The sequence below is a fragment of the Plectropomus leopardus genome, chromosome 5 (assembly GCF_008729295.1).
Source record: "Plectropomus leopardus isolate mb chromosome 5, YSFRI_Pleo_2.0, whole genome shotgun sequence".
Taxonomy (NCBI): domain Eukaryota; kingdom Metazoa; phylum Chordata; class Actinopteri; order Perciformes; family Serranidae; genus Plectropomus; species Plectropomus leopardus.
Window position 1 is genome coordinate 8,495,945 of NC_056467.1, and position 26,228 is coordinate 8,522,172.

A 26,228-nucleotide genomic window follows, 5' to 3' on the forward strand; every position below is an offset into this window, starting at 1 on the left:
CTTTGGGTTTTGGACTGGTGTTTGTGAAAAACAAGCAACTTGAAGTGAAGAGACTACATTGAGCTCCAAGAATCCAGTGATGGCCCTTTAATTAAAAAAAAAAACCCCAGTGACTTGAAAAAAGAAAAAAACAATAGACCAATTCTTATTCATCAGTTATTATCGTTTAAAAATAAGTACGCATGCACTGGGAGCATTGAAAGAAACGCAGTTCAGCAACCTTAGTATATCAGCCTGAACACACCATTGTTGTGTGTGCAGAGGATCAGATTATTATCGCCTCGGCCAGCTGATGCGAGGCACAGGTAAGACAGTCTGCCTGACCTGTTTATATCTGGTCTCATTCCCAGTGTGTGGGTTTTTTTTAGGACAAAATCTAAAAACTTTCAAATCTTAAATATGGAAGTTTTTAACCATGATACAATCAAAATACACTTCCTGGATTTTTTTCAAACAGTCCAGCATTTGCAGGTCATGTTTTGACCTCAAGTTTGTTTTAAGAGCTTTCCCACATTTCAACGTTCAGACCTGGGGTCTATCTTGAAGTGGAAATCACGATGGTATAAGGATTTATTATTAAATTTCTGGGCATGGTTTTATGGCATAACAGAGATCAGTTGTACAAAAAAGGGAAACAAGCTCGGGGGAATGTTAATTTAATCCCCTCTCATATTTGGACATGGTCTCTGAAGTACATCTCAGACATGCAAGAAAAAAATTTATTATGTAAGAAGCTCCACTTACAACATATAATATGGGCATCAGATAAGTTTGGCTGCACATAACTGTCTTCACATGGAGGGAATGACCCTAAAAAGTAAAAGCAGTCTTTCTTAAGCAAATAAAACAAGTACTGCTTGACCATTCTGGTGTTTTTAGCTTTGTTGTAAAAAAAAAAATTAAAAAAAAATTTTAAAAAAAAGGAATAAATCAATCAATCAACAAAAATGCTACTATGGTTTCTCTTTAGCCTAATTCCCACTGCACAAAAAAAACCCTAACAACCACTAACATCCGGCTTTATAATTAATGAGAATGCGTACAATCTGCATTCACACCTGGGTCAAATAACTCTGTAGCAGACATGGGTTTTTTAATCGCTTCTGGCTCCATTTGGCATTGATGGGAACGCAATACCCGGGTGAATGTGGTAATTTCAGCTCCTTAACCGTCGAGATGCAATGATGCGTCATCACTAGTTATTGTCCGTTTCCTCCTAAGCAGCACTAAAACACAGATTCGAACATCTGCATCGAGTTTGAAAAATAACAAGAAACCACTGTAATGTTTCCAAAGACCTCCGTTCCTGCTCCTGTATGCTGTTTACCTTTTCTTCTGCCTAGCTGTGACATAGCAGGGTCACACCAACAACACAACACACGCGCACACGCGCATACGTACACACGCGCACACACACACACACACACACACACACACACACACACACACACACACACACACACACACACACACACACACACACAGGTTGGCTGACAGAAAGGCAGACTCGCTCTCCAGCGGTTAATTCAGTGGCAGTGGGAATACAGCCATTTAGCGGGTTTACCCGTGTTTAAAAACCCTACGTGCACCCGTTAATTGGGAATGAGGTATGTGAGAGGCAACTCTGTGTCTGACAGACAACTCTGATCATTGATAAGAAAGCAGCAACCCTGGTTCCCATGTTCCCCAGTGACTACCTGGAAACACCTGGAAGATCTGACCTTGCTCTCATGACAGAGGACATTGTTCATCCCCCTTTCACCCCCCCCCTTTATAATGGATGCGAGCTGAGATGCCCCTTAGAGACCTGTGATAGTGTGGTGAATAAGTAACCTGCACTGAGGTCTCTTTAATTAAATGGATCACCTAATAAACTGAATCCCAATGTCATTTATGAGAACTGATGCTGAAGGTGGGCTTTTATTATCTACTATGACTGACACACTGCTATACTGGCTTGAAAATAGCGATTAGCCTAAATATCTCTTAAGGCAGGATGAATGTATGCCCATTCTGTTCTATCTCTCATTTCTTCTGATTTCATTCATGCGCACAATAAAAACTGCATCCGAATGACACTGCAAATGACACATTTCTCCTTGTTCTGAACAAACCATGTAAACATGTTTTGCTCTCAAAACAAATCTGCATTAAAGAATAGCTGATTTCTCATTACAAAAGATTTAAGCACCTTGTTAGGTCTGATGTTCTTTTCCTGTTTGCTAGCCAATTTGGCAGCCGCGCTTGTCCAGCCTGACGTGACTTGGCCTGCCCTGGTGACATCACATTACCATTCTGCATGGCTGGCATTTTATCTGGGAACAACACCCCATGGCACGGACTGACAGTGCAGAGCAGAAATCTATCAAGAATCACTGGGAATGTTTAAAGAGCAGTGTATGCTAACAGCCATTCGTGCTTTGTTCTAATAATGATTCTGAATAGTGTTATGCTGTTCGTCCCTTAGAGAAATCGCAGAGGACAAGTTCTCCTTGTGAGGAGTCGGATCTATTGAATTAGCTTCAATTCAAATCAAATTTGTGGGCTGTAATTAAAAGAAAAAAGGAAAAAAAGAAAACATTTGAATGGCTATTGAAGACCACCAAAGACTAGTTAAGTAATGTTGTGACGACAGCTGCAGTGGTTAAGATTAAATATATGTCTAAAATAATGAAAGAATTTGTGTCCCACACCCAAAATATTGAAAAAAACATGGAAGTCAATGAAGATGCCTCAGAGAACAAACTCCAGTACTAAAATTAGAAGGATCAATTGATCAAAGAAATCAATGCAGTATGTAAACACTCACATTAAAACCAAAAAATAATATGTTCCTGAAAATCCTCTGGTTGTACTTGCTCACTGAAGTCTGCATAATGCTACAAACATACAGTTATTAGGAGCATATCTGTTATGGTTTTATATCCCTTTTTACTTCCAAGTCAAATATTTTTTTTTCTTTTTCATTACATGATTGCTGGAAGGTAAAACTAGGTAATTTAGCAATTGCAAAAACCCTAAAAATAGCATGAAACTGATAAATCACTGCTGACTCACCACTGTGTCAGTGGAAATTACATCAGTTATTTAACATCTGGGCAAAGCAGGTGTCAAGAGAGAAAAAGTAGACAACTTTGGCCCTGTTCAGAAATATTAAAAAGACACACATAGCAACAAATGTTGTAGCATATTAAAAAAGAGGTGCATATAAAATCCCATGCAGGTGCTGTCTGTAAAGAGCCACTGCTGTGCAACATTGCAATAACAGCCAACATAATTCTATCTTTCTGCCTCCCTCAGTGGCATTCTGTCTCAAGTTTTTATTAGTCTGAACTTCTAATGGCTCACAGTCAGTACAGTACAGTCAATAACAATTGAAGAAGCCAATAAGATATCTATTGAGGAGGCTTATTGGATTTCTAAAATCTGTTTACTGCTATAATATTGAGAAGTTCAAAAAGTCTTATAATTCTGAAAGGTCTTTTTAATTATATTACTGATTTTCTTGTTGAACTGACACCATCAAGCTATGCAACTAATGTTTCCTCACACTGCGAGATCACAGCTCCAAAATAGTGTCATCTCTTTATTTCAAGGTCTCTAGCAGAGAACATTTGTGCTCATTTGCTTTCCACAGGCGTGAGATGAGTCTCAAACAGCCCAGGTCTTTAAATCTGAATTTAGTTCATGTCATTTTATTTAACTGTGTTCCAGCCCTGATCCTACTAGGGTGTACCATACATATTTACTATAGTTACAGTAGACTGCAGATATGCAACAAACTGACTTCTAAATGTTTAGGATTTTTTTTGTGTTGACATTTTCATTTAATGTGGTCCTTTGGGACAATCCCAATCAAATTAAAACCATGAAAATGGGGCAGGTATAGCATAAAGTCATTGATTATGTAGCCTATTGGTTACAGAGATTTCTCTGATATTGATTTGCCGTCCTTTTCCCTTTATTAGTAACTGCTAATGATGATGCCAACAAGACTGAACCATTTGTGTGCTCTCTCTTATCCTTCCAAGAATGCTTCAATACTGTATGTCACACAACAGGATCTAGGCTAATAGTGTCATACCCGTAGGATGGATAATATTCATGCTCAGCAGCTGCTCGACTGCACAGGTTACATATGCATGGACAAGCATGCCCTGCTTACTTTACTTAGATACACATAAACATGCTGTATGAGGATTTAAACAAAGCAAATATGAAGCCACAATACAACATTCTTGAGAAGTAAAAGAAAAATAATACATTCATCTATTCATTAACACAGTCATTTTTCAGATTCACAAGTAAAGTTGTAAATTACCATGCATATATGAAAATTTATACAAACTGTCAAACCTACACTGTGGCTACAGTAGCTTTCTGTGCTAAACTCTGACAACCTGAACAGCATGTACACGGAGGAGGAAGATAGCCCGAAAGCCTATAAATCACACTGGGGAGTATGTGGATTTATTATAACTGCAAACATACCAGAACATTTTTTTAATAGACCTACTGTATGAGGTGACAGGAAAAAACACGAAGAAACTGCTTGTATCATGTACAGAGCGTCACTATGTACACTGACACACTGAAAGCTCTTTACATCACAAGACGATTTTCTGAAAACTTTTTGTGCTTGGCTGTTTATGTGCTTCTGGCTGTCGGATGACTTTAGAAATTGCAAACTCAGTCTATGTGGGTTTCAGTACATATTGACTATATGACAAGATAAGACACAGGGAAGACAAATAGCAACGTCGATATTGGCAACCTAGTTAGAGATGCTGAAATGTCTGTTGAAGCACTATACCTAAGCTTAGACATCATGCCAATCAGACCTATTTGTCAGTATTTATTAGTTATCTATTTTTTTTATTTTTCAGCTATTGACTCTATGTAATATGTATCTATGTGTATCTCATATTTTGTTAGCCAACATAAGGATTCCCTGTGTGGACAACACACAATGAAATGATGTATTAAATTAACAGCTTGGCTCAGTATGCTGCCATCTAACATGCCAACACTGTGTAGAGAAAATATGCTGCGGGATCATCCTGAAATCAATTTGCTGCCAAACATAAATACAGACAGATACAAACAAAGCCAAACATGGTGTGAATAAACTTGAAGACTGAAGGACGGACACTTTTTCAGCTAAAGCAGGGAAAAAAAAGATAAATCTGCTTTCGCTGACGGTGCATCTTTCTTCCATGAGGCGCAGCACAGCCTCACATGCCTCCATCTTCACCGGATTTAACACCTCAGTCCCTTGTCACATTCCTGAGCGTATCCAGATAAGTCCCTGGCATTTCACACAGGGGTGTGCACTGCTTTATAATGTAGCCACACTACCACAGCCATGCATACAGTGTAAAAATGTCTGCAAATAGGCTATGTGATTGTGATCCTGTTAACAGAAAAATATGACACCCGTCTACTGTTGAACTGAGCCTCAATTTCTCTATTCAATATTGTGTAGTGAAAATACAACTACAGATAACACTGTCAATATGGCACAAATCACATACTGTATTCATCACAGGCTGAACAGCCGCACACCAGGAAGTAGCATGGGGATTTTCTAATTACAGTGGATAAAGTAAATACGTAGTTCAGCAACCACATAAGTTATCAGAGCACTTAGGCGTTAACAGCTGGATATTTTAGATTCAACATAGTTTCTTTCAGCCCCTTAGCAACGGCTGCTTTGATTCTTCCACAGTGTGTTACATTTGTAAGGCAATGTCTGTGCTGCCAGTCCACCTTAATGTGACAGCCCGGAAATAAGAGGCTCTGATTAAAGTTTCAGATAAATTACTTTGATTCTTAACAATACAACTGCGACCTTTGCCGTTTTCTGATGTTATGGTGAAGCTGCAAATATATTTCTCACCTTTTAAGGCCTTGGTTTCACTAACTGGAACATGTGAGTGTGTACTGTCTGAGTGACTGGCTGTGGTGGTGAAAACAGCAGATCACCTGTTTTTAGTAAATATACATTTCTACTGCTGCCATAAAAACTCTCTATTATCAAAAAGACTTCTATGAGTCATTATTAACCGATTTCAAATACAGTAAGAGTGCAGGTGTTAGGTTAACTAACAATTACTTGTATTATCAATTAATCCGCTGATTATTTTCTTGATTAATCGACTGATTGTTTTGTCAATAAATGTCAGATTAGAGTGAAAAATCTAATCAAGATTTCATCCAAGCTGACATCTGCTAACTGCTTATCATTGTTTTTTTTAAAGATTTTCAGAAACCTATAATTCTAGAAAAAGGCAAGAAACAAATTCTCACAACTGAGAAGCTATCAATAAGCAATGTTCAGCCTTAAAGAGGTCCCAAATGAGTAATCAAGTAATAGCCTTCTGTTACTATTCTGTTGATTCACTTATTGATTAGTCAACTAGTTGTTTCAGCTCTAGTTAGGTACATAACATATAGCAATGTGGTGAAAAATAAAAAGGTTTTAGCATATTTGAATGAACACTGAATGAAGACAAACCATATAATAAAATGTGGCTTTTCCATCACATACATGTCTGGCTATTCGGAGGCAATCAGTGAATAAAAGATAAATGGTTCCTATTGACGATATTCCTTAAAATGTCCCAAAGCAGAAAAAAAACCCAATGTAGCCTTTGCCCTGCTAGACTGTCATATTTCATACCAAATGTGATTTCAAAGTCACAGAAGAACAAAGATGACAGATGCCCTGGAGAGGATGGGAGTAATGGGGAGAGGAGGTCTAGCAGAAGAATATAATCCACAATAACTATCCTCTTTGCTTTTTTAAGACAAAACTGATACAACGGATGAATTTCCCACACATTGCTGACAAAAATGAGCAAAGTTCAGAGGACACCAAAACCACAAAACATGTTACTATTACTTATTGTGATATATATATGAACTATTTCCATCCCCTCAATTAACACACATCTGAGACCATCCATTATATCCTCAGCCTCATCATCAAGCCACCTCACATCTGATTTATTGAGGATCATGATTTTGCAGACTGCCAGTCAGTGGGAGTAAAGCTCAAGTATGTGATCAAACACAAAATGAGCTGAAACGTTAGTGTCCTTTACAAGTCTTTAAAAAACATTACATATCAGAGGATGCAAAAAAGGCAATAAAGCTATTTTATGCTAAGAAATAATTTCAGTTATTTTAAGAGATTTTATTTCTGCTTATTTGATCATTTATTCTCTTGACACGGTGACTGTTAATTTTCCAAAGCAAACGAACACCAATATGAAACTCTGTGGAGTCCAATATTTCCAAGGCCAGGAATAATGAAGCCAACAAGGACCCTGATAAATAAAGGCAGAGCAGCTTTGCTTCCATTTTTGAAGCCTTTTGTGTTACTGAATGGTAAAGACTGGCTAAATGGAAATACTTTCAATTATTACTGAGAGGCCAGATCGCCTTGCACTGCATGACGTGGGCTGTCTTCCTACAAAGCACCTTGAGCACAGACAAAGACAACTTCACTAGGACAACCAGTCAGCCTGAACGGCTCATTACAATGAACAAAGATGAAAAAGGGGAGAAATAGCATGATCCACTTGTAGATTATGAATGAGTCTACAGTTGTTTCAACAGGAGATTCTCAGTTCTCACGCTTCTGTGATTCACACAGGTCCAGTTACGTGTAGCTGATACCTGTCCTCGATTGGTCATAGTTTGTTTACTGGGATCGTTAAATATGCAGTTTTAGAACATCACCTTGACCTGTGGTAGGAAACATCTACAATAGACATGGCAGCTCTCTGCTCCTTGTAGACACTCAAATATATAGCAGATTACAGCTCTATTCCGCTATTCTTATCATTTTTGACAGCCCTAAAGCTGCACTGAGTTGTCCATATTTACGATTTTTGTAGAATGCACCATTTTGGCTCCATCACTCACCACATAAACAAATTAAAAGAATGTGGAGGAAAAAATATCCACTTTCTGAATAAACTGAATGGAAATTAACTGTAGCCTGCAGAGTGCATGTGCCTGTCTGTGTGCTTCTTATACTGGGGTCAAGACAAGTGCTATCCACTGCCACACGGTCAAAACAAAGGATGAGCACTGTGAACACAGAATGCCGACTCAGCTCTATCCTATCAGTTGGACTGAAAGACAACCACTTGCAACAGGAAACAGAGCTACACAGTGTCGAGTTTCCTGCAAACAGGAGGGGGGAAAAAATCTATATATCTTTATTTTGTTTTGTAATGCTTTTTTATGATCCAAGAGCTATCAAAATATAACCACGCATTCCTGCTTGTATTATTTGTGCCTGTTTGTTTACACACCTAATGCAGGTTTGATGCACGCCACACAATTTGTTTAGCATCTGTGTGCTGAGTGACATGAGTCTATTGTCTGTGTGCTAGGTTTCTGCTTTTCTAAAGTAGCCTATGGTATGTGGGCATAAATAAATTATACAACCTTGTGTCACATAGGAACAGGCAGTGTGTGTTTGAATTTGTTGCAGCAACATAACCTGTGTGTCCTTTCTAAATACAGAATAGATAAAAGGGAAAAGTTAGAACAAATTGCTTATCTTGTGTAGGTTGTGTTATGGGCCCAAATACTAGAAAAAGCACAGCAGTAGTCTTTGGTTGAGAGTTGCACCTGGATGTTCTGGGTGCACACTTTGCTTTTTTTTTTTTTTTAAGAAATAAAAAATGGTTAACCAATTATATAGGTCTTGTTTCAGTCTTTTCAGACTATGACAAATGTAACACATTACACAAAGGCCAGGTGCTGCAAGAAACCCTCATAGAAAAAAATATGATATGATTAAACTAATAAAAAATGTGTAGAACGTCAGAGATATGTAGGAGATGGCAGAATATTGGAAACAGTTGAGCACTGTGATGCCAAATAAACCTTTCTGTGAAAAGCTTAAGGTTATTGAATGGCAGGTGAGCAAGCAAGGACATATTTGGTCAAAGATAATTGTTCACTGTAAATCAATGACAAGAGACAAAGGCATCTAGAGACCTTGAGGTGTATGAGCACATTGGTATGGATGCCAAACACAGACAGTTCTATGGGTTTTATATGTTTTTCCTCAGTAATGCATTCAGTAACAGAATAATTTTTATAATATCCTGCCTCTCCTACACAGCCACCTTGTTATTCAGAGCTGTAAGCTCACACTAATGTATTAGTTAAAATAATGTTTTTAATTTCAGTCAAAATCAAGAGGAGGAATACTGGAATTTTATTTTAAGTGAACATTTTTAAGTCACTGAAAACTGGTGAAAAAAACTGTAACGTCTAATTAAAATTCAAATAACTTCACACTATTAAAAAGGACTGCAGTCTAAAAGCTTAGAATTTATATTATTCTACATCGGTCTCTCAGGACAGTACAGTTATCACTGAAAATGACCTTAATGAGATGAATGACCAAGAGAATGAGATAATCAGGTTTCATTTACTGCCAACCTGATGTGAGCACAGCACATGTGTATGTGAGTGAGAATACAGCTTAATATGATTTTGTAATATATCTGATATCAGCAATGGCAGCCTCAACTCCATTTCCTACTGCTTTTCTAACCAGTGATGTTTTGACAAAAGCATATATTCAAGTGTCACACAGTTCTTTGTTTGTTTGTTGTTGGGTTTTTTTCATTAACAGGAAAACAGTAATCTATGTTCTCTTGAGTATGAAAGTTGAGTCAATCTGTCAGACGTTTAAGATTTGGACTCACAGTGTAATGCTACACGGTCATTCAAATGTAATTCTAGTGCATTTACAGATTAGCACACACAAGCAATGTTTATTATGTAGTGAAAATCATAAACATGTTCTGTGTCTTGTATTGTATCCAATATCTGACTATGTTCTGTAAAAAAAAAAAAAAAATGATTGATGTAGTTCACCCACAAAAATGCTTTCCACTCCCTCTCACCTTGGTGGTGTCATCATGGGAACGTTGATAGCGTTTCCAGCGGCAACCGTAGATCCCTGTGATACATGACAAACACAGTTGGCGCTCATAGACCTGGAGGGGTTGGTGTTTCACCATGCTCCTTCAGTCAGTCCTGCTCCCAGAGCTCTAACATCCCACTGACTACGAAGTGTCCTGTAAGATAATAAATAAAAACAAATGAAAGCATTACTGCTGATGCAACCAACATGCTTACAAATATTAAGAGGAAGAAGAGCACGTTGAACAATCCATGGGACAAACAGCTACATAGGGAACATGTCTGGCATGCTGATAGGAAACACAAGGTGACCTAAAACGCACTGTGCTTTGCTACAAAGCCCAGCCTAAAATTAAGAACTTATTTCCCAGCTCCCATTTCCATTGCCAACTGAGACTGCTAGCAGCTTTTATCAATGATCAAGGAGAAAAAGGAAAATGAAATTGAAAGGGGCTTGTGAGCACAACATCTATTGAACATCACATTAAATTACAGTGACCATGAATATATCACACAGTCAGTATCTGGGTCAAAAGACAGCATGCAGACCCCATCTCTCCCTTTTATGTCAGCCTCAGGAAAAAAAGCCAGGCAAAAAAAGGCCAACAGGTATAATGGCTACATGATGTAACGGTGATATTTTAGCAAGACCCTCCACTACTCCTTCTCAATGTGAAGAGCAATAGAGTGCCATGATAATTTAGAGAAAAAAAAGCCAGCAGTGTTGTCCCTGAATAATCAGAGTTAAAACTCCCATTGAGCTGCTGATTCAGCACTGAGAGTCTGCAATCAGCTATAATAACAATAATGATATTACAGCAGTGCTGGCTGTTATCACAAGTTTACCTCACTCTCCAGAGACATCATGGAGCCTGTTCTGCTGCCTCAAATCAGTCTGGGGTTGAAAGTGCATCTCAGTGCTATCAAAAGCATAAATAAACTGTGCATAATTAATGGCATCTCTCTGCTGATGAGAATCAAAGTGATTAAAAGTGTATATTACGTACACAAACACGTGTCTCCCTGAAGCATTCTAACTGGTGATATCCCTCTTTCCTGACAGTTTGTTGAGCACAGTTAAGTCCCATCTGATGTTTCAGGGAATTTCTGCATGTTAACTACGCTCTTCCTGCTGTAATCACGCCGTCTCAGGCTCTGGGCAGCTGCTCATTAGCATCTGCTGCAGTGGCCACGTTTCCTGTTATTAGTAAAACTGCTCTGTGAAGGGGCGGACCCAACCCGAGGGTATAATGAACCTGGCCCACCCCAGCAGGACCACAAGGGTCTTGACAGGCAATGCTGCTCTATATCTTCAAATGAAAAGTGCTACACTTCAGTTAACTACACACAGCAGCTTCTATAATAAATCTTGATATACAACAGAGATGTAGCAAAGGAAACAACACTGGCACCAGGCTGAGTGGAGGCAATGAGAATCAAACCCATGACACTGACATGGTTAATATTGTGCTTTATCCATTGACTGATACAGGACAGACACTGTCAAACAAAACCAGGCACGGACCGGATGGATGCAGAGAATCGCTGTCTTCTCTGCCACAGGCCAAACACAATATTAGTCAATGTGTTATCAAAAATCACCTTATCGACTTGGAGTCTGCACTTCTGTGTCCTCATCAAGCTCTTAATGCAGCCAGTCTTGATCAGATCAGGAACTGCATGACAAACAATTATGCTAAACCTGATGTGTCCTCTTTATTTATGCAATTATTTGACTGACACGCACTGTCCAATATCACTGGGGTTATGCATATTTTTGAGCCAAAATTTTTTTCCCTTTTTTTAAAATTAATTCAGCATTGAAGCATTAATTAATCTACATGGGAGAACACTGGACATTAAAACAATCCCATTAACAAATAAACATGATATTTAAATGTGATTTTTTAATTAAAATTATGTCACTCACATATGAAAACCAAATGACATGTTAAATGGATTAAATGATTTTGCATTAATATTAAAAGAATACGGATGGTAGCATATGATCAACATCTCCTACATCACGAAGAACGGACAAATATGGATGTGTGTCTGGGCTTGCTGACAGCAGCTGACGTGGTTAAAAACCACATTGGTGAGTTCATCAAGGCAAAGTAACAACCACTTTCTGCATGTCATGTCATCACTTGTTGACAAATGGTAATGTTCAAACCTGCTGTATCCACAGTGATGTCTCCATGTTGTTACAGCAAAGTGGCTCATGCCGTTTATGTCACAACATGTTTACTTCCAAAAGCTTCCATTTACATCAGTGTCACTGCCACATCACAAACATATCAGTGCTACTTCAATTCAGCCTAACATCAAACAGCCCTTTAATTCCAGCTATTTGATGTAGGATATTATCATAATTAGGCAGAGCTGCACCAAGGCCGCACGTGACACCTTGAAATAGTGGGTTCATCCATTTTTTACTTCCTAGTTAATATGCTCCAACCCTCATCATCCGAGCTGTAGGAAAAGCATAGGGATTAATCCCTTTGTCAGCATGATGTCTTACCACAAATTCATCAGCTAAATATTCCCAGCAGAGACAATTAAATCTTCAAAAAGCCACCATGACTTGGCAAAGCTAAGTTAAATACAGCATGGACAGTAATGTTTTATAGTTCAGACTCAGAAGGAAATTATATTCACCCAAGAATCTGCACTTGTCATATTTTGCCAACATGGTTGTGACAACTCGGGCCACAGTAGGTGCAGAAGTGTGACCATCGTGCACTGTCACAGTGACTCACAGTGTCACAGACAAAACAACAGAGCCACAAAAGCTGGAATGATTGAGCACAAAATAAACAAAGACCACCCTCCTCTTGCTTAGTTTCACATCAAAATCTCTCCTGAACAAATGTACTTTGCAAAGCCTATAAACACAATTTAAGATCCTGTCACAAATAATTAATAAATCAGTTTAAAATGGTGAAATCAACAAGTGATCAACTCTTTCCATCTTAGGAGAAGCTGCTTTTCTAACATGTATGTGTAAATCCCAAGTTGTTTGAACTTGGGTGAACGAGAAGATGTGAGGGTTGTATCAAAAACCCCTAAACAGCTGTCGTCATCCCCTTTTCTGCTGCCTCATTTCCTCAAATCAAAGGCACAACAAGGGAAAACAGTCTGCAGGGGAGGAAATGCTTCAGCAGTTTCCCAGCAGAAAACAGTGTCTTCTCCTGACCAGGGAACAGAGGGAGAGGCCAAGCAACAGAGAACTATGGGACAGAAGGCAAACTCACTAATGAGAAAGAAAAGGACAAATTACTCAGTGTCACTCAAAATACCTCTATATGTACTGAGAGTGGACAAAAAGTAGCTTTTAAGTGTAGTTACTTTTTTTATATGCTGTGAAGTTTGAAATGTACAAACTCTCTCAGAGAGGTATCAAGCAAATGTTACTTCTCAACTTTATTCAACTAGTGTTTTGGGTTTTTTTCAGCAGGGGTTGTCTTGTTCTTGTATTGTAGTGCAATGTAAGGCGTTTTTGTTGGGGCGGCTGTAGCTCAGAGGTAGAGCGGGTCGCCACGAATCAGTGTGTGTGTGTGTGTGTGTGTGTGTGTGCGTGCGTGCGTGCGTGCGTGTGTGTGTGTGTGTGTGTGATGTAGTGTAAAAGAACTTTTGAGTGGTCGTAAGACCTTATACCATTCACACATCAGAACTGGAGTTGAATTCAGACAGGTGGCATTCTATGCAGGTTTATTGTAGGACCACTGTTAGTTGTTTGTGATATTTTTTTGAGCTCTGTATGTTATCTGAACTATAGGTATGAAGCTGCTGCAGCTTCATGTCACCCCTCTCCATAATGTTACTGATAACTTTTTTTTTCACACAAATGTCAAATGTTTTCTGGAGCTGAATGACTGCAACAAGGGTTAAAAACTCCACATACCACCTCATCAGCTTCTCCAAGAGCATCTTAAAACATCGAAAGAGGTTAACATTAAAGAGGTTAAAAACTTTTGCATGACACAGTAATTCTACACAACTTAGTGTGAAAAAAAAAATTGAAACAGAAGAATCAGAATAATTTAGGTCCAAAGGCATAAAAGTTACAATTTTGGTTTGAGAGTTAAAAAGGCAATATTAGACGACAACACCTTGGTGATACAGTCACTTGAGTAAGTCTCTATATGAAAAAATTCATCAACACAACACATAACTATCATGTATATTAATATTAAGGAATCTATTCAGCCGTCAGCCATTGGGCCCCCGATAAATCTTTTTCTTATCCCTGTCATGTTTAAAATTTGACTTGCTTATTGAGATGTGCAATGGATAATGAAGCACCATGGAGACTCGGCTGATCCACGTGGCATCAAAGGATGCCTGTTAGTGACACATGGGTGATAAAACCCACTATAACAAGCACTGGGAGTCATTACATCAGAGCTGTTAAAGCTGGCTCGGCCCTGACGGTATACAGCAGTAGAAAATATACAGTGTCTTGGCAACATTAAAAATAAAGTCATTAAAGCTCCTTTGCCCTGCTACTCCCATCTTCTGTTAAAGCTACCCACTGCCACTGCTTTCTCTAAACCTCTGTGTGCATTTGCATTTGTTTAACCATTGTTGTGTTGTATCAGTTTCGACAGTGTCAAAAATTATAGAAAGAATGAAAAAAAAAGTTTAAAGTTTTACCATAGAGTAGAAATGATAAAACAAGCAAACTTTGCATTACACTGTAGTTATCGCCTCAGTGATTCTCTGATAAGCTTATCTAAAAAAGCGGGACAAAAATATACTTATACTTAATCAATCTTGAAAGGCTAAAAGCTTTGGTAAACATAGGTGAGCAGAGATAATAAAAACAGACACATGCTAATACAGGATATGCCTCTCTCTGCTTTCTGTAATTCCTCTCTCCATGTAACAGAGCCAGGCAAGTTTCCTTGGGAAACCAAAAATCTGGAGACATGTTCTAACCGGCCAGGCGTAGACTACATAGTGTTTATGAGTGTGCATGTAACTCCTTCAACCACTAAGGTGAAGCAAGGGGAACACTGTCACATCTCTATCACGATACTGTTAAATGATGTTTACTTATAAAACTGGAGCTTTGGATCAAAAAAAAAAAAAAAGGTGAGGTCTATGCTCTCCAAAAAATGAAGTTAGACCACAGAACATAACTTTATTAAAGCAGAAAAGTCATTAAAAAAAGATTTTTTTGCTTCATATTTCTTTCTCTCACAATACATCTAATTTAGTACTACCTTATTATTACTTTTGGCCCTTTGGGCAGAAAACTTATAAAGTGTGTCATTTAATGACAGACTAATCTCTGTAAGTGGTAGATTGTTAAGAGTGCACAAAAATCTGCATCTGCATCATAAAGAACAAACTGGGAAATCACAACTAAGTATTCACACATCTAAAAGATAATCATGTAGCAAGTACTATAAAAACAGATTTAATAGGTTTGTGTCCACCATGACAATTAGCTTATTCACGCTAAATGAGTTCTGAGACCCTCAAAGCATCTGTTTCATTTTGTTTCTCCTACCTGTATAATGAAAATAACAACCAGCAAAACAAGCTGTAACCACTATCATCTTGAATAACACCCCTTAACGGCTATGGAGTTAATTAGCAGAGGATTCAACCCTGAAATACCAACCGAGTCCCTCATTTTCTAAGGGCATATGTAAGCTGCTTTGCCAAAAGAAACCTCAGATTTGAAGACAACAAGACTCATGAAGAAGTTGTACAAGCACACTACAAGAAAAACATTGTGGGAACACAAACAAAACCATGCATGTTTTGGTTCAAGCACCAACAGACCCTGCAGCATTTGCTCATTTGCTAAACAAACAGTTTGCTCACGAGGCTCAGCAGGCTTTTCTCTTTTGTCGTAAAAACATATTGGACAAAGGGTTTGCTTCTAGCCTTAAAGATCACTTGGCAAAATATCTCATTGTAAACATATACATGTAAAAACTATCTATACAAGGTTGCCAGAAAAAAAACCTTACCAACACACTTCTGGTGGTCTTAAAGCTTAATGCATGTTATATGTTTAGCAAGGCGGTGCAATACGAATTGAGCTCTTTTAATAAGTGACGTTTCTTTATGTCAATTTAGTAGAAAGCCTCTTCATCACCCAACAAAAACATTGTTTGGCATGTTTCCATCTAATCTCAAATGAAACCATAAACATCAGCTCAGCACAAGTTATCAACGTAATTCCAACCAAACCCTCACAGAAGTCACTCCCATGAGTCAGTGTGGTGGAAGTCAAACAACGAATGGCCGCAGCCTTAAGAACCACAGCTTATCTTCATCCCCAGTCTGACATTAAGTCCAACCACAAACCACTCTCTAATTGTCAAGTCAACCTTGCAAGTAAATGATAACTACTGCACATGTGGAGAGAAGCTGATTTGTGATAGTGATGAAAACATCGTTTCCCAGCCTTTCAGTCACAGGTCCACAGAGAGAGCTTGAAACTGAGAAGGGAAAATAATCGCAGTCTGGTTAACTTCCCATCTTAGTAAAAGAATTAAATTTAAACTTAAAATTAAATTTTGAATAAATAAACTAAATACATTTAAATTATATATCCACTTATCCAAAAATTTGGTGTTAGGATTAACTGGGCATTTCATAGTTTTGGTAGATAAATGTCTGATCTATGATAGAATCAATCACAGCCATTGATTTCACTTCCACCTGCAGTTAGGAGGGTGTGACAATTAGCTTTCACACACTATTGGAGATGAAGCGAGGGGTACTGATTAGGCAGCAGCAGGTAAGCAAAAAGCAAGTTAATAAGCACTGACAATGCAGAATTAAGTGCATGCTGACTAACAAGCTGTTTGCTGTGATGTTAGGACGGGCTGATGTCAAGAAAATCACTCCCAAGGTCTACGTTTTCAATACTGGATGCAAGGGGCAGAAGATTTCTTTTATTTTTTTTCTGGGTAGGAATTTCCAGATTGAACTGTATTTACTGTTATGCACAAAAATATTGAAAAGAGAGAACTCCATATTGTCCTATTACTTGCAATAAACTTTAATATTAAGTAAACAAAGTTTCAGTTATCTTTTTCCCCATTTATGTACAAGTTCCTCCTACACACCTGTCCACAAGTTTTTGATGGTGTGCATGACACTCCACATTTGAGTTTTTATGCGTAAAAATATTGAAATCACATCAAATTGACAGACAATCAAAATGTAATTACTCTGATTCACCTAGGGTAAAAAAGGTGATTAGCACATGCCTTGCTTCTCTCATTCAAATGCAGCATAAGCTGGCAGGTGGCTGTAGTTGTAGAATACAGTGCAACTTTTAACAGTCAGCTTGGTAACCTTAAAAGTATTTCTTGACATATTCATTAAGAATATTCATGAGAATAAACGCAGTTTGTTTCTAAGCATACTATACCTGAGGCACAATGATTTTGCATAACTATCTCTTGCTCTCTCAAGCTTCTGACATCAAGATGAAAATGAGAATCCAGTATTCAACACATATTTGTTAAGAGGCACCGGTGCCAGATCATTCTGGCCTGACAGGCGAGGATAGAGGGGTTTTACAAAATGCTTACATGATAGCTCTTGCATGTCCTTCCTGTGCTCTTGATACTGGACAGGACATCATTATAATTTTATTGATTATTGACCATGAAACTGATGGATACATTTAGCCTGATAATCTTGAGTAAATGTATTATCTATGATTAAAGGAAAGCGTTAGAAAACCACAAGACATATAACATAAAGGACACAACAGCTTGGTGAAGCGCAAACAACAGCTCACCACTACAGAATTGGTGTCCTCTTCTGACCAACTGAGATGAGCAGTCTGCACAGCAGCTTACAGTATCAAAGTGATACATTAAACCTGAGATTTAAGACTCCAGGGATGTGCCATACAAGGTAAGCACTGCAACCCAGCCCAAAGCCAGCTATAAAGCTAAATTATTGCGAGGAGAGAAACATTTTAAACTGACCAACTGCACGAAAGTAGGACTGAAAATCCATCAGCTATATAAGTGATCAGCAACAGAGATAGAGAGATAGAGAGATAGATCTCAACATGAGTATTTCATGTCCGAAAAGGAGCTGGAGGAAGTAAATACGTATCAAATTCTATCCCCTTTTTCCAGTTTTTATATACACACATATATATACACATACACACATACGAACATATGCATTCATATACACATATACATATACATACACACCTACATACATACATACACACATAAGTATATACATACACACATACATACGCATATACATACATAAACACAATTATATATACATACATACACCTACATACACATATACACCATACACACCTTGATCAAACCAAACAGGAGTCAATACAAAAAAGAACAAAACAATCAGTATAACACACACATCACAGGGCAAAGAAACACATCAAAAAATGAAGTCACACCAACAAAAGCAGACGACCTCTCTTTTATCTCTTCTTACTGCCCGTTTCCATCTCTGTTCTACCAGCTCATATCTCTTCAGTATATTATTTTTATAGACATGTTTAAACTCATTAAATGTTTTACATGTGTTTAGTTCCACGCTACAGCTGTTCCATAAATTAACCCCTCTGACTGTAATACGATGATATTTCGTGTTAGTCCCCACCAACTGTTTCTTGAACATAAAAGTTCCTCTCAGATCATGTGTATTTACCTTGATTTGAAACAACTTTTGGATATTATAAGGGAGGAGATGATTTTTAACTCTGAACATGATTTGAACTGTTTTGAAGTCCACCAGATCCTTACATTTAAGTGCTTTTAATTGATTTAAAAAAAAGAAAAGCTGGTGGGAGGCGTAAGGTAGAAGAACATCCACACAATCACATCTACACTTTGCCCATCAAACCGACGGCTCATCAATCTGACAAAATATGGGTCAAACATAATCCGAGGAACAATTAATCCAATCACAATCCATCAGCACCTTCGAATTAGAACAGTGACAGCAGGAAGAAATGAGTGACAGTCATTACTGTCACTCATTTCCATTATCAGAGCAAAACAAAATGATACATAACTAGGAAAAGGGGGGAAAAATCCACCCACTCATTTCTGTGAGGAGAAAAAAAGGAAGGTATAAGTAGGTCAAGTAATATGAGGAGACATTGCTCTCGTTTGTCATCTGGAGGTAAAAAAATAACCCTTTAAAGAGTGGGCTTCACCCGATGGTATAAAGCCTCCTTCACGGACTGAAGAGAGGTAATTCGACAGAGAAGTGAGCTGGCTTCATGCTGCAGGGACAGTGCTTGGCAAAGAAATGTAGATGCAATGAACAATAAAGCAATAGTAGAAGTTCTGCAGAGCTTTGTGAATAATAATAATCATCTCAATATTATTTACCTAATTAGTGATATAAAATGGTCGATAAATCCATGTAATTAAACCACCCATCACATCATCAAAGTCTGTCTTTTGTTATTGTTTTGAGTGAGAAGCAGCAGAAATTATAAACTGTGGGTGTAAACCTAGTATGTAGGTGTATAGAAAATACCGACCACAGCTGCTATTTCTGTCCACTCTGTTTCCACTGTCAATGAAACGCTTAGAAAATGTTTTAAACCCTCTGTACAGAGTTTGACATGCTGCTGACCGGACTTAACATTTCTTCATCTGTTTATTATGTTATTTATTAATGGAATTTTAATTAATATGGTTTTGAATCTCCCTCGGATTAGTGAAATGTTCTTCTGTTTGGCAAATGTTGTCATGTCCTGATAATAAACAACAGTTAAATCACAATTAACCATATGATTCCTTCAACTTTCATGTGGGAGACAAAATTAGCCTTTAAACATGCACCAAAAAAAAGATGGGACTTTTTTGGTGGATAATTATGGATATCACCCAATACGAAAATTTTATGTCATGGTAACATTTTTTGCCACATCGCCCTGCCCTATTGGACATTATTGATATAGGTGTTTCTGGTATTGGAAATGTTGTGCTTCTAGCCAGAAGCTTCATCTGATGTACCATGAAAACATGGATCTACAGTTTGAGCAATAGCTAGACTCTGTAGTTGAATCTACCAGGTGCAAAGGCAAAAGGCGGGAGTAATGTTTTTTTTGGAGCATGCTGTAATGGACCATTCAAAGACATGTTTTGGTGCAGAGGCAGAAGGGAAAAAACAGCTTCGCAAAGAAACACCCCAGTCAACTTTGTGAATTCTGAACCAGCACCTTCCTGCTGTGAAGGGACAGTGCTAACTAGCTGAATAATTAACACCTCTAAGATTGGATGACACTTTTGTCTGCTTAATGTATATTTGCAACACACTGTCCTCATTGACTTAAGTACAGCCTTTTATTTCCGATGCCTGGAGATAAACTGAAGGGAAGCTTTCAGGACAGGAGGTGGATCTGGGTTGTTTAGAACCAGTAGAACTGACGTGTCTGGGGAGACCAGAGCTGAATTTCTCTGCCCATGCTGCCTACACAACTTTTCAAGCTGACAAGAGTCCACAGATTACAGCCAAATGCTCCTTTGAGGTTGCCCTTTAACACAGTGGTCCTTCAAGCTAAATGCTACCATCATCTTTTTAATATGCTCACTATAACAATGCAGGCACTGAACTGGTGTTACGTTTATCATGTTCACCATCATGGTTTAGCATATCAGCGTGCTAAAATTTGCTTATCAGCAGTACAAACAATGTACAGCTAAGACTAATGTGAATTTTACATGTTTTGGAAGTAGGCTACATTTAAACCAAAGTAAATAACAGATTGAAATTTTGACCTGATGAGACAGCCCTAGACAAAAAATATGAATGTTGTTTCAGCTGGTCTTTACAAAATTTCAATTCACTGAGTAATTTTTAAGATATTTTTCTCAGGGCCAAAGTGTTGGCGCATTGGACTGACCAACATCGCCATTCACAGACCCATGCCGCTACAATGGCTAATAATGCAAAAACATTAAGCAGCCAAAAGTGAGCCAAGTACATTTACATATACAAGGAATGTGACTTGGTGTTTTGGTGCAAAAGTTTTAACATAAGGGAGAGAATAAAATATTGAATTTAAATAGAATAGAACATAAGATAAAAAATATAGAAGCAATTTAAAAATATAAAATGACAAAACAGAATATAAAGGACACAAAATGTATGCACAAAAGGTCAATGGAGGGATTGTACAGTGTACATTGTACATTGTTTGAGTGTAAATGTGTAAACCAAAGTCATTTTATTTTGTTCCTTCATGGACTGGCCTTTACAATAAAGCATTTTATCAGAAGAAGAGTGCCTCGGTTTAGCTTTTCTTTTTTTTACTATCTCTATTTTTTAACCAAACAGCACCTTCTTTTTGCTTTGATGCCTCACCTGCATACAGAATGCCGAAGCTACTTTGTCCCTGTAAACCAAAGTATATTGACATTTGTTCTGCTTTGACAGAGAAAATGGTAATGTGGATAAAGGGTGTTGCGGGGAGTAAGAAGATGAGCACTTTGCCTTTTTTGTCAAACCAGCTTGAGTATGTTGGTGTTATTACTTGAAGCAGGTATACAAATCTGGATATGGTTATATTCAAGCCTCATATGAAGAGGTTACTTTTTTTAAACAGGTTTATAATCACACTTTGATCTGGATTTAATGTTCCTTCTCTCTGATTATTAAAGCTTTGATAATGAAAGAGAACAAAGCTTGAAGCCTCCATGCAGAGCTCCCCCGACTTATCAGCAGCTTCAATTTAACACCCTGTCCCAGCTATTCGAGCATGTAATTGTTAATTCACCAAACTGTTCATAAAATGGCTCATAAATTTGGTAATGACACAGAAAAACGTGGGCAGATATTTTTAGGTACTTTTTACTGATGGCTCATAATAAAGTTAATGGTCCATTTTACATATCTACAAAATGCATTTTGTGTTAAAGTGTGTAACGGCAGCAGATATACAGTCTATTACAACCACTTGTCAGAGCTCTCCAGCCTGCTTAATGCTTTTCAACCAAGGCTACAGTTACTTTTTTAGAGCCCCCCTCCCATACAGTTGAACCTATAGTATTTTATTTAACAAATGTTTCTGCTTTCACAGCTGCTTTTGCCATAAAATACCAGTCGACAGAGAAGAGGGTGTGGGGCCCCTGACCAGTCAAAATTGCTGTAACAATTCATCTCTGAGAACTGCTTACTTTCAACAGTGAAGATGTGTAATAATGTTTCACAGAGGCAGAGAGCGTTCTGATTGTTTTGGTAATCACTGAAATCAGTGACTGTACTCTTTGGATGAAAACTGCGTGCTTGGCACTTCATGGTACATGACTGTCGTGCTGCCAGCCTGGCCAGAAAATGTTGAAATTACTTTCAACACTGTTTCACCCTGCAGCAAAAATACATTTGTTATGACACTGTTGTGTGTTGTGAGGCTTAAAGAAATATAAAGCAATGGCAGAATTATGTCTTGACCCTTCCTGGCCTGTCTGCCTGTTAGCGTTGAGAGAAAGTATTCGGAGGTCGGTCCCTAATCATAGGTGATACTGCTGTGCTGATACTGTGGCCGGGAAAGCAAACAGCTGACAAAGACATCCGAGGCATGCAGAGACATGGTGGGAACCATTGTTGTACTGTGTGTGGCAAATGGACAACTCTATTAGCTTAGTTTGCTCCGGCCTCTTCAGTCTGACTTTTGTGGGTGGACTAGCATGTTTTATCAAGGTGCCATCTGTACGTCTACATGAGGGCTCTTCACCACCATCTGTGTGTTGACATCACATCGAGTTGTCCTCTACTGTGACTGCTGTCTGAGCCCGGGAGGCAGCGCCAGACGAGCAGGTGCCACTATGGTGGACTTGGCGTTCTGAGAGCAAAACTACCTCTCTTTATACGAACATTTGGCTTCTTTAATTCTATTACAGGGATTACACAAAAGCAACAGAACGGGTACAGTAAACCGGGTAGCTAAAATAAACTTCGATCATGAAATAACCTGAAAAACTACTTTCCCTCTCCAGTTAAAAGGATAAAATAATTTACAAACACTTAACCTTTAACACTTTTTACACAAAAGAGGTGATGCAGAAACACCATAGGCACTGAAAAAATGAAAAAGCTATAAGAGCGCTCATTCTCATTTTACAAAATGTATATATATACTCAGCTAGCCAATGTTTGATCTCTGTGGAGGTGGGTCTCAAATGGTGGGAATATCCCCAAGAATGAAAGGAAAACAAACAGACTGGTTATTTTGTCAAAAAGTTTTTCATCATTTTTCAAAGCAGAGCTTCAGCTTTGACAAAATAACTGTGCACCTCCCAGTTTGTCTGTGCACTGGATTTTGAAGAGAGCTCAAGTTGCAAACAATGACAGAAAACCAAAGTCTCCTGTGTCTCCTGAGGGTTACTTTAACAGCAATTGGCCTTGGGAACGTTACCTGCACAAATAAGGGGAGGCAGAGAAACTGATGTGTTCCGTATTTTCTGACTTTTATTATAGGCTCCCATCGGACAACAATTTGTCAGAAAATGCAGTCCTTTAGGAGGTGTCTTCACACACATTTCATGTACTGCTGAGCATCCATAGTGACAGGATCTGCTATGCATTGCAAATATCAAGCATGTTTAACAGAGGGGACTTGATGGGAACAGCAGGGCTTCTGAGGAGGGTGAAAGTGACCCTTTTCCAAATGAGTTTTCTGACTTTTACTTTTGCTGTCTGGAACTAGTTGTGTCTCATAAATCTGTAGTGTCGTGTAAAAGACCATTCCAGGAACTGTTACACTCAGCATGATAGTAACTCTGCAGTTTCAGTTACATGCCTAACACATGAGACGTATGAATGATAAGCTCAGAACCACCGAGCCCACCATGATAAACAAGAGACTTTCAACTTGTTAGCCAGTCATCCAACTTCACCCTCTTGTTGATTATATTCAGTCTGTGTTGAGCAACCTTGTTTATTTTGACATAACGAAACAAGGCTCCATTATGTCACTTCATGTCAGTGACTGAGTTCTTTAACATCTATTTTGAAATTCCAAGCATTTTATTCATCTACATTTCCACATCACCCTCAACAACATTCATAAACTGCACAGACTCCCAATAAATCACTGAGTCAGACCAGCTCATACTGCAAAGTCCACCATTACTCAACACCAATTTGACCTCAATTGTTGCTAGCATGTGCTCTATTAACCTTGTTCAAAGATGGCAGCTGTATTTGGTTGCAGTCAAGTAGCAGTGTGACGTAAAGTGCTGTGGAAATTATAGTCCCTGACTGAGTCAAGACTGTTATGTACACAGCCTTGTACCCATGATTTTCTCTCATTTTCTCAAATCTTTAAATACAATTTAGTAAACCTTACTTTTGCATTAAATGTTTGCTATTGTTTCAGCCAGTGGAACCACATGGAAATCTGTTTCTTTTTTTTTTTTTTTATGTGGGTAATAGGAATTAATTGTAAACTCACTCATAAGCGCTCCAGCTCTTGGTGGAGGACCATTATCCTCCCTGGAGACAAGCACAGAAGATGAGTGCATGTGTGTGTTTGTGTGCAACCGAGAGAGAGACACACAGAGGGTTGGACTGGAACGCACTGCTATAGGGCAGCTGATAATAACAGGTCATTTCTTTTAGTCAGACTCGCACTGCCTGCCCCTGGATAATTCTGCACAGCTTCAACGGGTCTCACAGATGTGTTTCTTTTGGTATATAAGGCTTGCAAATATCCTACAGGATATTTCTGTTACTGTACGGTGAGTATGTTTCTCTTCTTAGATGAAGCTATTTAAGGAAACATTTAGATGTAAGTATGCATTGGCTGTTACATAAGCAGTGCAGGACACAGCAGAATGTCTAGAACACTGAATCGATACTCAAATGGACAAAAGGCTCAACTACCGTCTACACAGTGCAACTTAACATGTCTTATAAGCAGGACACAATCAGCAGCAACATGCATACAACTTAAAAGCTAGATAAAGTTAAATGCTCTATAGTGTGTCTACAAAACTGTGAAAAAGAGTCGGTAACCAGTAAGTGGATTACTGTTGTGAACACAGCACGCTACATTCCTCCCTGTTCTGACCTATTACATCTTCTTCAATTCTCCATTTATTCTCCTAAAATAGCTTTTCTAAGGTGATCTTTAAAGCACTCCTCAAACAATCTCAAGCCTTTTCAGCGTGGCAGCACATTTTTCAACACATCACCTTACCCCCCTCTAATCCAAGCAAATTTGAGGAACCGTATATGTTGTGTCACTTTCTCTGGCTAACCTCGAAATGTCACCCTTTGTATAATTTTATCAAAACCCCTGAGCTGAAACTGGAGCAATCCAAATGTCAAAAGTAATGTTTATTTTCTGACAAGGCATAAAATATAAGATTCAATGTCATAGTGCTGGCTGCCCCTAGGACTGGGGCCCAACTTACTATGCAGAAGCATATACGGCACTGTTCTGTACAAGCAAAGAAGTGAAAAAACATAGTATTCAGCACACTTCACTCCAAAGCCCTTCAATCCATTAAAGATGCTGTATAAAAAAAGTAATAAAAGGAAAGAGCCTTACATAGTCACTTTTAAAGTCATGACTCCTCCTGAGTCATCTGTCTTTTGAGACCAAACAGGTTCTCAATCTCTTTAAAAGCAATTATTGACATGCCTAGAGGATGCAAATAAATGTCATTTGTCAACTGGAAGCCCTATCAAAAGCAAATAAGTACAAGCTGTTTTACTGGAGGTGTAATAGCGACAGATAGGGAAGTGTTAATATGGTCAATTGAGATCTAACGGTAAGAGACAATGTGCCAAATGAATCCTCTCCAAAAATTTTATGATGACGAAACACCTGCAAGTTTACCAGATTTAACTCCCTCTGATGAAGCGCTACATAACAAAAGAAGTAAGTGATCACACAACCTGCACAAGGCACTTGGAATACCAAAATACCAGGACCACCTACATGACAACCCTTCAACTTCAAAATAAAAATGCATGGTGTCATGAATTATGCAAGAAAATAGGAAGAGTGCTGTGCATGAGTAAACACAAATGCACTGCATACTGTGCATATGGATGAAGGAGTTTAGCCTCTGTAGCATCACTGGCATTATGCTGCAATGCATGCATTCATTATTTTGTGATGGACAGAAACTGGGGATGGGCAACTCAAGTGTGTAAATCAATACACAGTTTTACTACAAAAGGAAAACCCTGGCTTTCATAGGATACAACGTCATGGGTGTGTCTCATGTCTTTGGGTATAAGAGACCACCAGCTAGCAGTGGGACAAG

General features: G+C 38.4%; 1 protein-coding gene across 3 annotated transcripts in view; it reads right to left on the reverse strand.

Moving 5' to 3' along the window:
* gdpd5b (glycerophosphodiester phosphodiesterase domain containing 5b) overlaps positions 1–26,228 on the reverse strand; it is a 47,006-nt gene that overhangs the window by 19,600 nt on the left and 1,178 nt on the right. For all 3 annotated transcript variants that reach the window (XR_006105843.1, XM_042486620.1, XM_042486619.1), the window contains exon 2: positions 9,942–10,115. Coding sequence is in view for 2 of the 3 variants with exons in the window: in XM_042486620.1 (XP_042342554.1) it covers positions 9,942–10,058 (117 nt within the window). In the remaining variant the exon portion in view is untranslated. The remainder of the gene's footprint in view (positions 1–9,941; positions 10,116–26,228) is intronic.